This window comes from Euprymna scolopes, chromosome 33 (genome assembly GCF_053919585.1).
Source record: "Euprymna scolopes isolate OS-2025 chromosome 33, ASM5391958v1, whole genome shotgun sequence".
In the NCBI taxonomy this organism is placed as follows: Eukaryota; Metazoa; Mollusca; class Cephalopoda; order Sepiida; family Sepiolidae; genus Euprymna; species Euprymna scolopes.
Genome location: NC_136514.1, coordinates 14,721,936 through 14,737,879, shown reverse-complemented (window position 1 = coordinate 14,737,879; position 15,944 = coordinate 14,721,936). Strand labels below are relative to the sequence as shown.

Sequence of the window (15,944 nt, the reverse complement as noted above, 5' to 3'; positions counted from 1 at the left end):
ATATATAGATACTATGTCTACCAACCTTGTGCTTATCAGAAATAAGGTCTACATCTGACAAGAGACATGCTGCATAACTAAATGATATTTTAGATATTTCTTTGTCTGAGATAGAGGGGAAAAGAAGCTTAAAGGAACTGGGACTGTTATAGGAGGACACACAACAGAAATCTGTCATACAGAACACATGTCGAAAAGCTCTGCAAGAAGCTATCAACACATAACAGCCCACTTGCAACTCTGGCTAACAGCTCTTGGGAAGCCAGAGCACAGATGCTATGTCTGTCAGCTTTAGCAATGGGCTACTCGACTGCAGATTGCTGTGCAGTGGCATGGTTTGGTTCTGCTCATGCTGCAAGAGTAAACGTAGAGCCCAACAAAGCATGCAGGACAATTACCTGTCACCTGTTTACGCAAGAGTTTTGTATCATTATTGTTTTCTTTTTCAACATTATCTGATAACCCAGCCTTGTGCTTATCGAAAATAAGGTCCACATCTGAAAAGAGATGTGCTACATAACTATGTAGTGCCTTCAATAAGTTGCAAAACTTTTTTTTGTCATAGGCATTTAAAATTGTCATAGACGATTGAAAACGCAGCATGTTTTTGCTATACATCTTATGAGATAACTGATCAATTTTTATGATTTCAGGCTCAAATGAACATCTACAGCAAGAGTTGGAATACACCCTACTAAAGCCTGATTGTCACAGCTGGTGAATTTCAAAAATGCAATCTGAACGTGGGGACACTTCAGAAGAACGTTTTTGCAATAAAATTCTGTTTTAAACTTGGAAAAAATACAACAGAAACGTATGGAATGCTTCAGACTGCTTTTGGACCATCTTGCATGAATCGAGCATCAGTTTTTTATTGGCATCAGGATTCAAGGAATGCAGGGAGTCTGTGAGGCATGATGAGAGGTGTAGGAGGAGTAAGGAAGTCAGAAAACCAAAGTTGATTGGCTAAATAAAGAGTTTCTTTGATAAGACTTAGAGAATAATTAAAAGTAACAAAGAGCAAGGTCTGGACTATAGGGAGGGTAAGGAACTTTGTCTGTAACAAGAATGAGGCATCCTTGGGACAAACTTTGGGCAAATCATCTGCATCTTCAGTTCCCTGCGAATAATTGTTATGTCGAAATAGCTTTATGTTAAATGGGTTGGTAAAAAGCAAAACAAAATAAACCAAATACAATAAGCAAAAGTCCAGCCAGAATTCGTCACTGACAACTTTCGTCTCTCCCGACTGCCTCTGCCAACAAGCATTTTATTAGAAAACTGACTCCATTCCATTTGCATACGTGTGCAGTGGAAGGTGAGATCTCGTGAGATTCTACGAGACTACACCTTATAAATCCATGGCTGCCATCTTTAATTTCTCTTTCTCTCAGATCCCATCCGAAGGTAAGTTGTATTTCCTCTTTGACTATTACATTCAACTCTACAAAAGCTTACTAACCCTAACGCTACAGGTTTTACCTAAGATAGTAAAACTGAAAAAATAGGTTTTACCCAACGTTACAGCGCTGAAAGAGACATTATCTTTACCAGCGGTTTCAGCGCTGAAATATGCACAGGTTTTATCCAAGGTAACATTACTGTAAGATGCGCCAGCTTTTACCTGTAATTTGTGGGGATCTATGAATAAAAATAATAAAGTTCTCAACCGGATGTTGTCGGCTATTATATACAAAGTGTACAAAAGCGTCCACGCACCCTTCCGGTCAGAAAAAGAAAATTAGTCAAACAAATTAATTTGGTCAAGGAGAAGCGTGCACGCCTGAAATAAGGGATGAACAGCCAGTGTGTTGCTTAAGTCAGTGGAGAGATACCAATACCACTACCATTGGCTGAGGTTTTGTGAATCGAGGGAGAGAAGAAAGGAAACCGACCAAAAGAAAACCAGAAACAAACACAGCATCAAGCAAGAAGAAAATTCGCTTTCGAATTAAAATTAAACAACACTTCTCTGCTAAGGACTGCTAAAAGGCTACCGAAAACTGAAGAGAAGATACCCCCCTCCCCGAAAAAGGAATAAGTATTCTTAAAAGCATTCTTCTTTTGATTCCTTCCTTTCTCTTTCTTTTCAAGCCTAAAACCGAACTTTTTAACACTCAAATTTAAACCAAAATAAAAAAGCTATCTCAAACATTAAATGTTCCTCGTCGTTTTTGTAGGAAGTTGTTATAACTAAGGTTATGACAACAGCATATTCTTATCACTGTGTTGACTCTCGAATGATGACGCAAAGTTGTTCACACGTAGTGACATCCCAGGAGTCACAGACAGTTTACAGGCTGACCTAGATAACTTACAGAACTGGTCATAGGACTGGTTGCTCCGTTTTCACCCATAGAAATGCAGCGTCCTGAAACTAGGGAGCAGGAGATCAGAGGCTAAATGCACATTGAAAGACAACTCGCTTGGAGTGATAACACTGGAAGAGCATGATCATGATAAAGACCTACGCGTCTACATCGACAACAAACTGAGTTCCAAGGAACATGTAGCTAAATCCATCGCAAAAGCACTTTTGACTTCTTCTCGAATAGTCTTTGTGCAACTCTACAAGAGCCTTGTGTGTCCTATCTTGGAGTATGGACACTCTGTCTGGCAGCCGCACCATAAGACCTTATGTAGTGATCTGGAAGATGTACAGCGCCGAGCAACCAAGCTGGTATTTATTTGCTCCCCCACCGAGCAAATTAGGCACAAGGCCAATTTTTTAATGTGAGGAGTGAAGGGAGGGGGAAGGGAAAAAGGGGACCAGCTCCCGAGAGGTGGGAAATGGGAGCTGGTTAAAGGTCAGGCATGTGGGGTTGCCCCCACATCTGGTCTTTGCTAGTCATAGCTAGTCATAGCTTGCAGTATCTGCCGGAACAGATACTACACTTTGATCTTGTCGCCCGGACCCCCGAGGGGGTTTGGGCCGAGCAACCAAGCTGGTATTTATTTGCTCCCCCACCGAGCAAATTAGGCACAAGGCCGATTTTTAATGTGAGGAGTGAAGGGAGGGGGAAGGGAAAAAGGGGACCAGCTCCCGAGAGGTGGGAAATGGGAGCTGGTTAATGGTCAGGCATGTGGGGTTGCCCCCACATCTGGTCTTTGCTAGTCATAGCTAGTCATAGCTAGTCATAGCTTGCAGTATCTGCCGAAACAGATACTACATATGGTCTTTGAGAGTCATGCCCCGACCCCCGAGGGGGCCGAGGGGCCAAGCTGCTGGCATCACTGAAGGACAAGCCATATTCTGAAAGATTGAGAACCCTGAGACGGCCCACTCTTGAGCATCGGAGAAATCGTGGTGACATGATCGATCTGTACAAGTACATCCATGATACAAGAAAGCCGTCTTTTCAGATCGCCAAAAACAGCACAACCAGTGAGAACAGCCTCAAAATCGTAAAAAAAAAACACTGTAGGCTAGATGTCCGCAAAGGGACCTTCTCAGAGGGTTGTCAACACATGGAATGATCTCCCAGATGCAGTTGTACAAGCACAAACGGTAAACGCATTCAAAAGCAGACTTAACGCCCATTGGAGATTGCTGCCGAGTTTATATTGTCCATCCACCTAAATGGAAGTGCAAATTCCTGGGTTTCTGTGCCACGCATGCCACAAAGTTGTCTAGGAAATTTTTCCCTTGGAACGATGAACAGGTCCAAAATCTGGACCTCAAACATCTATATGTCAAAGTCAAAGTCAAAGTCAAAATATATATCCGACACAGAATCACATCACTCTATATAAAAGCATATAAGATATCAAAGGATACACACTCGAGAGTCAAATTAATGAAAAGAATATGCTGTTGTCTTAGCCCGAGTTATATAACACATAACTTACAGAACTTCAAGATAAAAAAGCTCTTACCAAACGTTACAGTTGAAACGAAAATCACTTTTAACCTGAAGTTATGAAACTCAATCACCCACGTCCCACAAAAAAGAAAAAAAGATCATCTTTTACCTGTGTTTACTGTGCTGTATGTAAACCGGAAACCTTTCTCTGACATTCCATAATCAGACTCGAACTTTACCAACAGCTGACTGCTGTGAGAAATAATCGTGAACGGTTCCTTTCGACCACAATATTTGCCCACTAAAGAAGACGCGGCAGTTCCACCATTCCTTAAAAATGAACAAAAGAAAAAAAAAAAGCGTTATGATTTACAATGGGTTTATTTTGTCGCTCATGCGCCCTCGTCAGTATCAGAATCAGAAACAAATCCTGGAAATGCAGCAGCACCAGCAGCAGAAATATATATATAAATCTTCTCAACAGATTTGTGTTCCAATCAGTCGCTATGGAGACGAGCGGGGCAATAAGACACAGTTAATCAACTGAGAACCACATCACTCTATATAAAAGCATACAAGATATCAAAGTTTCACGAAAAACACCCGTCTAGCTGAATCCACTGTGAAAAATTTCCCCCACTCTTTATCTGTGCCTAAATCAAAACGTGGATTCCATGAACAAAGCTTCTTTCTTAGAACTGCACGCCTGTGGAACTCTGTTCCGTCTGCCTGCTTCCCACCTGACTACAACTTGGATGTGTTCAAGTCCAACGTTAACAAATTCCTAATGAACCGCCCCCTTAAGTAAACACTAACGTACTGTACTTGCAATAACCCTTATCCCTGAGTGGCTTCCGGGCCTTGATAAGTGGTGACCACCGTGTAAAAAAAAAAAAAAAAAAGAAGTCCTTACATAACAAAGAAATAGTTCTGATAGATACACGATGACTTTCTCGGCAGCCTTGGTCTATTATATTAAGGCATGTTTATTGAGAAAAGTGCGATAAAATGAGTGGATAAACGATTTGGGGCCAATTTTACCCCTATAATGCCCCCTTGAGGAGCAACCAGAGTTATCCCAGAAAATCCGTTCTGGCAAAAAGTTACTTTTACTATGACTAACGTTTGTGCAAATTTTTTTTTTTATTATTCAAGGCGTTGTTATTGAGAAAAGTGCAAACAAACGAATGGAAGTTCAAACCCTCCTTTTTCGGGGTACCAGTAACCTATATCTAAAATTTATATGTGTTACTAATATAGATGTTATTTGTTTTTGTTTTGCGATAATTTTTGAATGAATGAATTCAATTATATATACGAAAGTGCATTTTTACCTAAATGCGAGTTGGAAATGATTATCCCTTGAACCAATTTTGGTTCCCCCAAATGGGAAGCGGCATATGTATTATTTTTAAAATATGATTATCCACTGACACGTGTTTCGTCGTCTACGACTAATCAGAGTGGCTGAATCTTGCGAGATTCGAAATTGGGACGGATGGTAAGAAACATAACCCCCTACCATTAGACTTACTCGCATGACTGAATGTATCGCGTTTTTTATGTAGATATTATTTGTTTTTTGTTTTGCGATACTTTTGGAATGAATGAATTCAATTATATATACAAAAGTGCATTTTCACTAATATATATATATAGAAAAATTATATAAACAATGTGAAGAGTCTACGTGGATTGATCACCGTTTCTACATTTAGCATATATCATCAGACTCCAAATAGACTTTGTAGTCAAAATGTCAAGCAGACCTCAAAAATCCAACGAAAAGACAATGCTTGGCTTTTTGACTACAAAGTTCATTTGAAGCCGTAATGATATATGAAGAAACGTTGATCGGTCCGTGTAGAATCCTCACAATGTTTATATAATTTTATTTATAGAAAAACTCTACATGCGTATTGAGCATTTTTGAAGAAATATTGGTTTTTAGTTCATATTAGTAATATATCTGACTTTTAATAATTCGAGATTATATATATATATATATATATATATATATATATATATATATATATATATATATATATATATATATATATATATATATTTATTATAATTATTAAATACCTACAGACACTAGTATTTCATCCTTTCGGGAATCATCAGTGAAAGGTGTCATGATTAACACCGGTCGATAGATTCGAACCCAGCAACAGAAGCCATCACTGACTCCACTAGCAAGGACCTAATCCATTAGGCTACCGTTAACCGCAAGAAATACTGTTGAAATTTAAACATTTTATTTTTAAATGTTTTTAATGTCTGTCAGAGTGATACAATTATTATATGATGATCTGCGCATACGAGCTAAATTGACCGACTTTATTTCAACTGAAAGTGCTCAACGATAAGAAACAAGCTTTTTTTTTTAAAGGGGCTGACATTATTATTTATTATAATAATTATTAAATGCCTACAGACACTAATGTTTTATCCTTTCAGGAATCATCAGTGCAAGGTGTCACAATTAACACCGGTCGATAGATCCAAACCCGGCAACAAAAGCCATCTCTGACTTCATTAGTAAGGACCCTATCCATTCAGCCACCGCTAACCATGAGAAATACTAAATATATATATATATATATATATATACACTTGTGCCCGATATTATTCATACCCCTCGGATCTTTGAGATTTCTATAAGAATATTGCTCAAACCAGAAGGAAGACAATATTAAAGGGATTTCAAACAATTACTCAAGCATAAGCATTTAATTTAAACTCAACAAATAAATAAATTATGCAAGTTTGAAACATTATACAAAGAAAAACAATAATGGCACTAGTTCAAAATTATTCATACCTCTCTTACTAATAGTCAATAGCATGCCCTTTATTCTTAATAACTGCCTGTAACCGTTTTGGATATTTATCAACAACGTTTTTACAAGCATCAACACTGATTTTTGACCATTCTTCAATGCAGTAGTTCTCCAAATCCCTCAAATTTCTAGGTTTCCGCTTTTTAACCTCAGTTTTCAATATGTGCCAGAAGTTTTCGATAGGGTTCAGGTCGGGACTCTGGCTAGGCCATTCCAAAACATTAATTTGATTATCCTCAAACCATTTCTTGACTATTTTGGCAGTATGTTTTGGATCATTTTCCTGTTGAAGGACCAAGTTTTGTCCTAAATGGAGCTTTTCCACATCCTGTCTAATGTTTTTCTGGAGTATCTCCAAATATTGCTCCTTCTTCATGGTTCCATCTATCTTGACCAAACTACCTTGACCACTAGCTGAAAAGGAGCCCAAAAAAATTAGGCTACCACCACCATGTTTCACCGTGGGTATGGTGTTCTTTGGGTTGTAAGCTTCTCCTTTCTTCCTCCAAACATAAGAAGCATCCATATGGCCAAACAATTCAATTTTTGTTTCGTCAGTTCACAAAATACTTGAGAAAATGGATTCTGGAGAATTCACATGGGTCCTAGCAAACTTTAGACGTGCTGCAAAGTGTTTCCGGTGTGCAATGGAGTCCTTCTTGGTCTTCTTCCTTTCAGACCATTTTCATGCAGAGTCCTTTGCAATGTTTGCCTTGATATTTTTATGCCAGAAGACTCCAGATTTTCTAAAATGTCCTTAGTAGTGGTGGTTGGATTTGCATTAACACTTCTTACAATATTCCTGGTGGCTCTAGCAGACAGTTTCCTTTTCCTTCCTCTACCAATCAAGTTGTTTGTTGTGTGGTGGCTCTGGAATTTTTTGATGATGCTCTGTACTGTTGCTGTAGGGACCTCAAATTTCTTGGAAATTGACTTGTAACCTAAACCATCCCTATGTGAATTCACAATTTTAGTCCTAAGATCATTGCTAAGCTCTTTTTTCTTCCCCATTCTAATAATTTTTATTCTTTTATTGGTTTTCAGTTGATATCATTTTAATTTCTGAAAAATGCAAAAAACAGAAATTAAATTAATCAAAGGTTGTATAAAAGCATTCGAAATAAAAATCTAACAGGAAACAAACAGTCAGAAACTCGATTAATACTGAAAAAATAAGGGGGTATGATTATTTTTGAACATTGCAGATTTTATAAATAGCTGTATATTTCTTTTATTACAAGTATCCCGAGATTTTAAAATGACGAAAATGATAAGAAGAGGTTTATTAAGAATACGTATCAATATGGACGTAAACAATCAATTCTTACAAAGTTACACCTAATAAACTCAATTTTCCAGGGGGGGGGTATGAATAATATCGGGCACAAGTGTATATATACGTGCTGGGGCATTCAGGTTGATGTCTGGGTTGGGGCGATTAAACCTCTAGTAACGATGCATCTTCAGCCTAACATACATCAAGCAGAAGGAAAACTGGTAAAAACCATGAGGTCTGTTGTCCATGCTATCTGTGGCAAACCTTTGCACCGACTGTTGGGAATCAACAATTCTAAGAAGTGTGGATGGTGCCTGTTGCAATATTTTTATATGATAAGGGGATATGATTTTAGACTACTAGAAGGTGTTATTTGTAGACACTGGCTAAAGGAACTAACCAATCAAATAGTGCCATGTTCTGCTAGCAACCAATCAGAAACCGAGATTGTTCCATAAAAATATTGGATCTTATAAAATTCCCGCACGCAATTTTTCGTGTCCACATGAGAAAGACATTTTGCTCTTCTTCCGCAAAATTTTAAAATTTAAGACTTATACAGATCAGCTACCCACCGAAAACTCTTTTCGTCTCCAGGACTTATACAGATTAGCTACCCATCAGAAACTCTTTTTCATCTCCAGATTAACTACCCACCAAAAACTCTTTTGCATCTCCAAGACTTATGCAGACTAGCTACCCATCGGAAACGCTTCCAAAATTAAACATGGCTTTCAATTCCAAAGTGCCATACTAGGCTTCACCACCATAAAATAATCTTTGCAGGATCCTCTAACAGCTGCATTCAATTAATTAGTCCTGCATCTGCAACAAGAACTGGAGAGTGAAGGCGGCAAAGAGAAGTAAAGCACTTAATGATGATCGATCAATCGATTACAAACCAATTGTGTTGTTGGTGCCCTCCCGTATTTTAAAAAGAGTTTTTTTTTTTGTTTTGCTTTCCCTGAACTGGGTGGGTGGGATAAAACAAGCCTTAAAAAATGTGTCACTCAATTTACAATTCTGGCAGCCTACTGCAGCTCTCTGCTTATCTAGAATGGCAGTCAAAAGAAGAAACACAATTTAAACCATTATCTTGTAGCATGAAATGTTCAAAAAATGGAACCCTTGAACAGAAGACACCACTCATTATTCTTTCTCTGAAATAAAAAAACATAACATAGCAATTGCTGCCTTGGGTGAAACTTGTCTTGCAGGATTTACCCAATTAAAGGAAGTTAAAGGGTCTATGCATTCTTCTGTTTCGACAAAAATGTGGCAGAACATTGTGAATCAGGTGTTGGCTTTGACATCCAATCTGTTATTGCAAAATCCTTGTCATTATTACCAAAAGACATCTTCAGACCGCATCATGACATTGGATCTCCAAATTAGTGCTTATGCTACCTTTGTAACTGATATATATATATCAGTTACAACAATATATATATATATATATATATATATATATATACATATATATACATATATATATATCACTTATGCTACATTTGTAACTGATATGCTCCAACAATATATATATATATATATATATATATGTATATATATATGATATATATGATATGCTCCAACAATGTTCACTTCGGAGCAAGAGAATGACGATTTTTATGACTGTCTTCGTGATATATATTTCACAGTCGGATTTCGGCGTGGCTTGCTTGATCTGTGTTGGTTAATAGAAATTCTTGTGTGCAGGGCGTTTGCTCAGTTGGTAGAGTGCTTGCCTTGCATGCAAGAGGCTCGGGTTTCGAATCCTGAGTTCGGATGTGTCTAACTGATGAGCCCAAATGAGGGCGAAACTCGAGTCTTGGACTTCCGGTTCTTTGACTGTCATGGCTCTTGTGGGCTGCGACGTTGTTTGGCTGTGGAATTTATTATATACAATCTCTCACATTCTGAAAATCCTATCATAAGTTTCTCGCTTGGTTAGCATTGCTGGATGGCATCGTACTTTCGAGTTAAAACTCCTACTTGTGAGACATCGGCTTGGGGTTATTAGCTGGTTGGATGACCGCGTCCCTTGTTGAGACGAAGTAGGTTCATTTCACAGTCGGATTTCGGCGCGGCTTGCTTGATCTGTGTTGATTTATAGAAATTCTTGTGTGCAGGGCGTTTGCTCAGTTGGTAGAGTGCTTGCCTTGCATGCAAGAGGCTCGGGTTTCGAATCCTGAGTTCGGGTGTCTCTAACTGATGAGCCCAAATGAGTCTTGGACTTCCAGTTCTTTGACTGTCATGGCTCTTGTGGGCTGCGACGTTGTTTGACTGTGGAATTTATTATATATATATATATATATATATATATATATATGAAATAAAATGGAGGTGAAAGGGCCTGAACACTCAACGTTTTGCCCGATTTATGCGGGCTTTTTCAAGATGGATGGTCATTAACGAAAGACTCGGAAGATTTGGGGCTATATATAATGATGGGGGAGAGCAGCGTGTTTTCCTTATGTAAATTAGATTTCTATATACATATATAATTTTATGAGAGAAAATAAATTAGAGTAAACTAGTGTAGTGGATTACGTCTAAAAGTTAAAATATCGTAGTGATTTAAAAGATTGCGTCTGGAAATATAACCGTGATAGATTAAGTAAATAAAATGAAACAAAATTATGAAGGGAGTTTTTAAAAATTAGAGATAATTGAATTGGGATTAAATAGCGTAGTAACTGTAGATGGCGTCTAAAAATAAGAATAGGAGGTGATAAAATGAACTATCTTTTTGAGTGTTAGGGATATGGTTATATTTTTTAATAGGATGTTAAAGCATTAAACTTACCTGATTGTGAGACTGTCATAACTACAATAGATATTTTCTTCCAACTCGAAATCAGTAAAGTTAAGCTGGATTTGATTACCTGCCGGTGCAATAATTGACCATGTACACCGAACCTCATCTGGATATTTTTCAGGAAAGTTTGGAGATGTGACAACTCCACTTGTAGACTGAAGGTTACCACCACAAACTAAAAAGAACAAAAAATCACTGATGAGTCAAAAATTATTACGTCTAGAATCCACTCGCCGATAAAGATTACTGACTTATGAGGGCGATTTATGACAAGCGTTTGACGTTAGATTTGAAGGAATATGTTGCAGCCCTTAGGAAAGCAATCTTTTGTCAACGTGTTCCACCACAACAAGTAAGTTTAAACCTGTAGCTTTGTTAGTCTGTCATGTTATAATTTGAAATAGCATTTTCGTTGATCTCTCACACTTAGGTTTGAAACAAAATCCTGGTTTATCGGTCTGTTATAAAATATAGATTGTTTTGAATAAAATAAAATACGCATCAAGTGCGCTTGAAAACCAAATCACAACGTAATATTAGGAAAATAAACAAATATTTTACATGTTTGAAATTTATAACATAAATATATTTCAGAGGTATACTCCATCTTCAGTATGTTGTTTCTATCTTTTTTCTTTTCTTCTTTCTCTCCATATTGTAAAGTTGGAGAAAGAAAAGTAAAGAGCTGCGCGTTGTATCTCAGCGGTTGTATTTTGAAATGTTAGAACAGTGCCTAGGCAATGCAAGAATAACGTCAAGGGTGTGAGTTCCACATAGAAACGTTGATTTAATTTGAATAAATCTATATGGAATTCACACCCTTGATGATACATTGTTTTATTTTAAAGTTCATGTATTAACTCTGTTCCGTCTGCCTGCTTCCCACCTGACTACAACCTGGATGTCTTCAAGTCCAACGTTAACAAATTCCTAATGAACCGCCCCCTTAAGTAAACACTCCATTAAATCTCCATACTAACGTACTGTACTTGCAATAACCCTTATCCCTGAGTGGCTTCCGGGTCTTGATAAGTGGTGACCACCGTGTCAAAAAAAAAAAAATTGAACGTATATTCCAAACAAGAACGAAAGGCTAACACCAAAACTATGGTAAACACTTTTACAAGGTGTCTTCAATAAGTTTTCAGATTTTTTTTCGTATGGGCATTTTTATTGATAGTACATACATGAAACTCTAGTCCTCTTTTAAGTAATCTCCTCCGGCTGCAATGCACTTGTTGTACCGTTCCAACAACTTCTGGAAGGCCCCATGGATATCCTCTTATGTGAGCGTGTCGATGACCCTCATTACAGCCTCTTTTATCTCCCTAATTGTCTCATGACAGCCTGTAAGGTTTTTCTTGAGCTTAGACAATAACCAAAAGTCACAGGGAGCAAGATCTGGACTATAGGGAGGTTGAGGAACTGTCTTGATGCCCATCTTGGTCAAATAGTCTGTGACAAGGATAGAGTTGTGGACTGATGCATTCACGCAAATCTTCCACATCTTCAGTTCCTCAAGAATAATTCTGTATACAGTTCCCACACTGACATCAAACTGTGCACTTATTATCTCTATAGACACACGACTGTCCTTATTTTTTTTTTATTTCTGGTGTTCTAGCTTCCTTACTCCTCCCATATCTCTCATCATCGCTCACAGACTCCCTGCCTTCCTTGAATCTCTTATACTAATCCAAAACTCATGCTAGATTCATACAAGATGGCCCAAAAGCAGTCTGAAGCATTCCATACGTTTCTGTTGCATTTTTTCTAAGTTTAAAAACAGAGTTTTATTGCATATCGTTCTTCTAAAGTGTCCTCACGTCTAGATTGCATTTTTGAAATTCATCAGTTGTGACAATCAGGCTTTAGTAGGCTGTATTTCAATTTCTGCGCTATCTGTTCATTTGAACCTGAAATCATTAAAATTGGTTAGTCATCTCATAAGATGTATAGCAATAACATACTGAATTTTCAAGAGTCTACAACAATTTTAAATGGCTGTACCAAAAAAAAAAAGTCTGGAAACTTATTGAAGACACCTTCTTTTTTTTTTTTTTCTTTTTTTTTTAATTACATTTTCACCCCAAACAAAGCACATTGCCACTTTGGTGTAGGGGGCTACTATCAGGGGCAACATCTACTGGGGTACTATGTAGGGATTAGGGCAGGAAGATGTTGGTTCACGTTGCACTTGAACTTCTGCACGTCAGTACAGTTGGGGAAGCAGGGACCTGGAATGGAATTCCAAAGTCTAGCGGTTCTGGGGAAGAAACTACTGGAGTAGAAAGATCTTTTACATCTAGGGATCTCTACAGTGTGGGGGTGGGATTTTGCTGCCTGTCGGGTCTGTCGAGGGTGTTCACGTCGTGGGGGCACAAGTGCTTGCAGTTCGTCAGAGCATTCACCATTAAAATACTTGTAGAACAGGCAGAGGGATGCAACGTTTCGTCGATGGCATCTCGTATTTATAGTTGATAATTATGAAAGACGCTGAATGCGCATTATACAAAACAATATAAGATACGTAGTTCTTACTTTAGCTTTAAAATAGGAACATTGCTTGATGGAAGGGTTGCTATATTCTTCATTTTATGGAACCCCCCCCCCCGGGAGATGTTCGACAATAGTGAAATCTTAATATTTTCTGGTCGGGCATAATCAAGAGAGAGAAAAAAAAAAAAAAAAAAAAAAGGAAGCAAGATAATTTCTGCAGATGAAGACAATCATTGAATGGAATTCTTACCGCGTGTCTGATTGACAGCATGAAAGACAGCTTGGAAATATCCCCGAGTATAAAAGTGAAAATCAACATAATTCACTTGGATTCTGTTTGACGATGACGTAAATACGGGAGGAGTCTCAGTACCACAGTATCTAGACAAATAACAAAAAAAACTCATTAAAACGGAATGTTACTCTGTTTAGAGTATTGCTGGGAAATAAATATATAGATATTTTATAATGATGTTTGCAATGCAGAAAAATCGAAACGGTAAAAAAAGAGAGGAAGAAAAATAAATAATTGGACGCAATATATGCAATATTTTTTTTCGCAAAAAAAAAAAAAAAAAAAGATGGGATCGCTTGATTGCCGAAGGTATTATGCATTTAAAAAAAAAAATTTTTTTATTTAAATTGATTGTTGGATATTGACCGGGCAACGTCGAAATGTGTGCTGGTCGATGATTATTATGATTATTATTTGTCATCTAAAATATGTTTCAAAATAATAAAATATTTATTTAGAACTAGCGGGGGTACCCGGCGTTGCCCGGTTTCTTGTTTGTTTTTTTTTTAGGTTGTTTGTAAGGGGGGGTAAAGTAAAGAATGACCCTGTTTAAATTTAAAAATAAAAATTAAAACGATGTTGAACTTCTATAAAAAATTCGGCAAAACCAAAACAAAACAAAAAACCCTTTAAGAAATAAATCGGAAAAACAGAAAGCATAAATCAGGAGGGAAAATGATGAACGTGTTCGGAAAAACAAAAACAAAAAAATACACAGCGAAAAGCGAACAAAAAATGGCATAAATAACCCTTCGATTCGGTTAACTCCATGGTGCGTTTCACCGAGTAGAATTCTACTCCAGTCTTTTTTAAGCAAGTACAAAGTAAAGAAAACCTAAACCGGTGTTCCTTCGTAACTATCTCTTGTGGACCATCCCGCAACGGTGTTAAGTGGTGGCAGGCGAAGGAGGAATTTATTAGAGAGAAAATATTTATTTATTTATTCATTTATCTTAACTGATTTTGGCCATGAACTCTCAGCAGATAGAATATAGGAATCTACGATTATTGGGGAAGTGGATAAGTAATAGGCCTATAACACACCTCAGATATTGCGCTGCAGTTTGTGCATATTACATTTGCATGAAATGTCTTGATTTTTAATCCTATTAAGGTTAAAATCAGAGGGGGAAAAATGAGTTCATTTTATATATATATATATATATATATATATATATATATATATATATATATATATAGGGATAAATATTTATTTACATTTAATAGTTGCCATGAATGTTAACTTCAAAGTCTTATCATAACAATTTAGTTGACAACTTAGATATAACGACATGTAAAAATATCAGGTGATTATCTCAATGACGTATACTAATGACGTCATTTAGAGGGGGGGGTCTTTTCGAGATACGTGGAAATTAGTGAAAACAGTCGGAGTCGGGAGAGAAAGTGAGACGGTCGACAGATCATAATGGCTCTGAACAGAGAGGGTCAAATCAGCATACAACTTTCCAAGAAAGAAAGAAAAAAACAAAAACTCTGGAATAAAAAGTTGCTGAAAATAAAACCCGAGGCGCTATCGTTCTTGGGAAAAATTTTCATTGCAGCTTTCCGTCAAGACAAGAGGAAAGATGGATCTCATATGATTCCCGATTGGCGAGATATTGAAACCTCAAATAAGTGTGTGGGGGGGGGGGGTTACACAGGCATCACTACATTATCAAGGCCAAGAGGCCACTCAAGGATAAGGGTTAAAGAGTGTACAGTAGAAATTGGAAAATATAGTAATCATTAGCAATGAAAATTCGGTAAATTTGTTAACTTATATTGAACGGCTCATCAAGAACTTGTTTACGTTAGACTTGAAGACAGCCATATTGTAGTCAGCTGGAAAGCAGGAAAACGGAAGACAATTCCACGGGCGTGCAGTTCTAAGAAAGAAGCTTTGTTCATGGAATCTACGTTTAGGTTTAGGCATAGATAAAGAGTGGGGGGAATTATTGATAGTGTTTTCAGCTAGACGAGTGTTTCTTGTGAAAGTTTGTCCTTTGTGTTGTAAAGGTATTGCTGTATATTTTTCTCCCGTCATAAACTGTATTTAAATATTCATACACACACAACGAACTTTAGACAGATGATCACAACGCTAAATAGTCATAGATACACGTGTATACATTCTACAACACAAGATGAAAATAGAAACTCATAAATATACACGTGATTTACATCCTCCGATTTAATACCGACTCTTACAACACCACATGATATCGCTGCAATTGTTGAGCCTTATTTATTAACTTTAAATAAATCGATTAATTATTGTTGGCATTGGTTTCCCCGATATCTTTCTAATTAGAATTTTAATTAAAAAGACATCGGGTACTTATGAGAGGGGAACAGATGTAGGTTGCCATCATCCTTAAGTGAACGTGTTTCTGTGAAACGAACT

The 15,944-nt window shown here is 37.3% G+C and overlaps 1 protein-coding gene across 1 annotated transcript in view; it reads right to left on the bottom strand.

Annotated features, from left to right (window-relative positions):
• Positions 1-15,944, bottom strand: part of LOC145258153 (cubilin-like) — a 409,766-nt gene that overhangs the window by 255,773 nt on the left and 138,049 nt on the right. The window contains exons 25-27 of the mRNA XM_080115944.1: positions 13,493-13,623; positions 10,732-10,918; positions 3,973-4,133 (exon numbers count right to left, since the gene is read on the bottom strand). Of these exons, the coding sequence (XP_079972070.1) occupies positions 3,973-4,133; positions 10,732-10,918; positions 13,493-13,623 (479 nt within the window). The remainder of the gene's footprint in view (positions 1-3,972; positions 4,134-10,731; positions 10,919-13,492; positions 13,624-15,944) is intronic.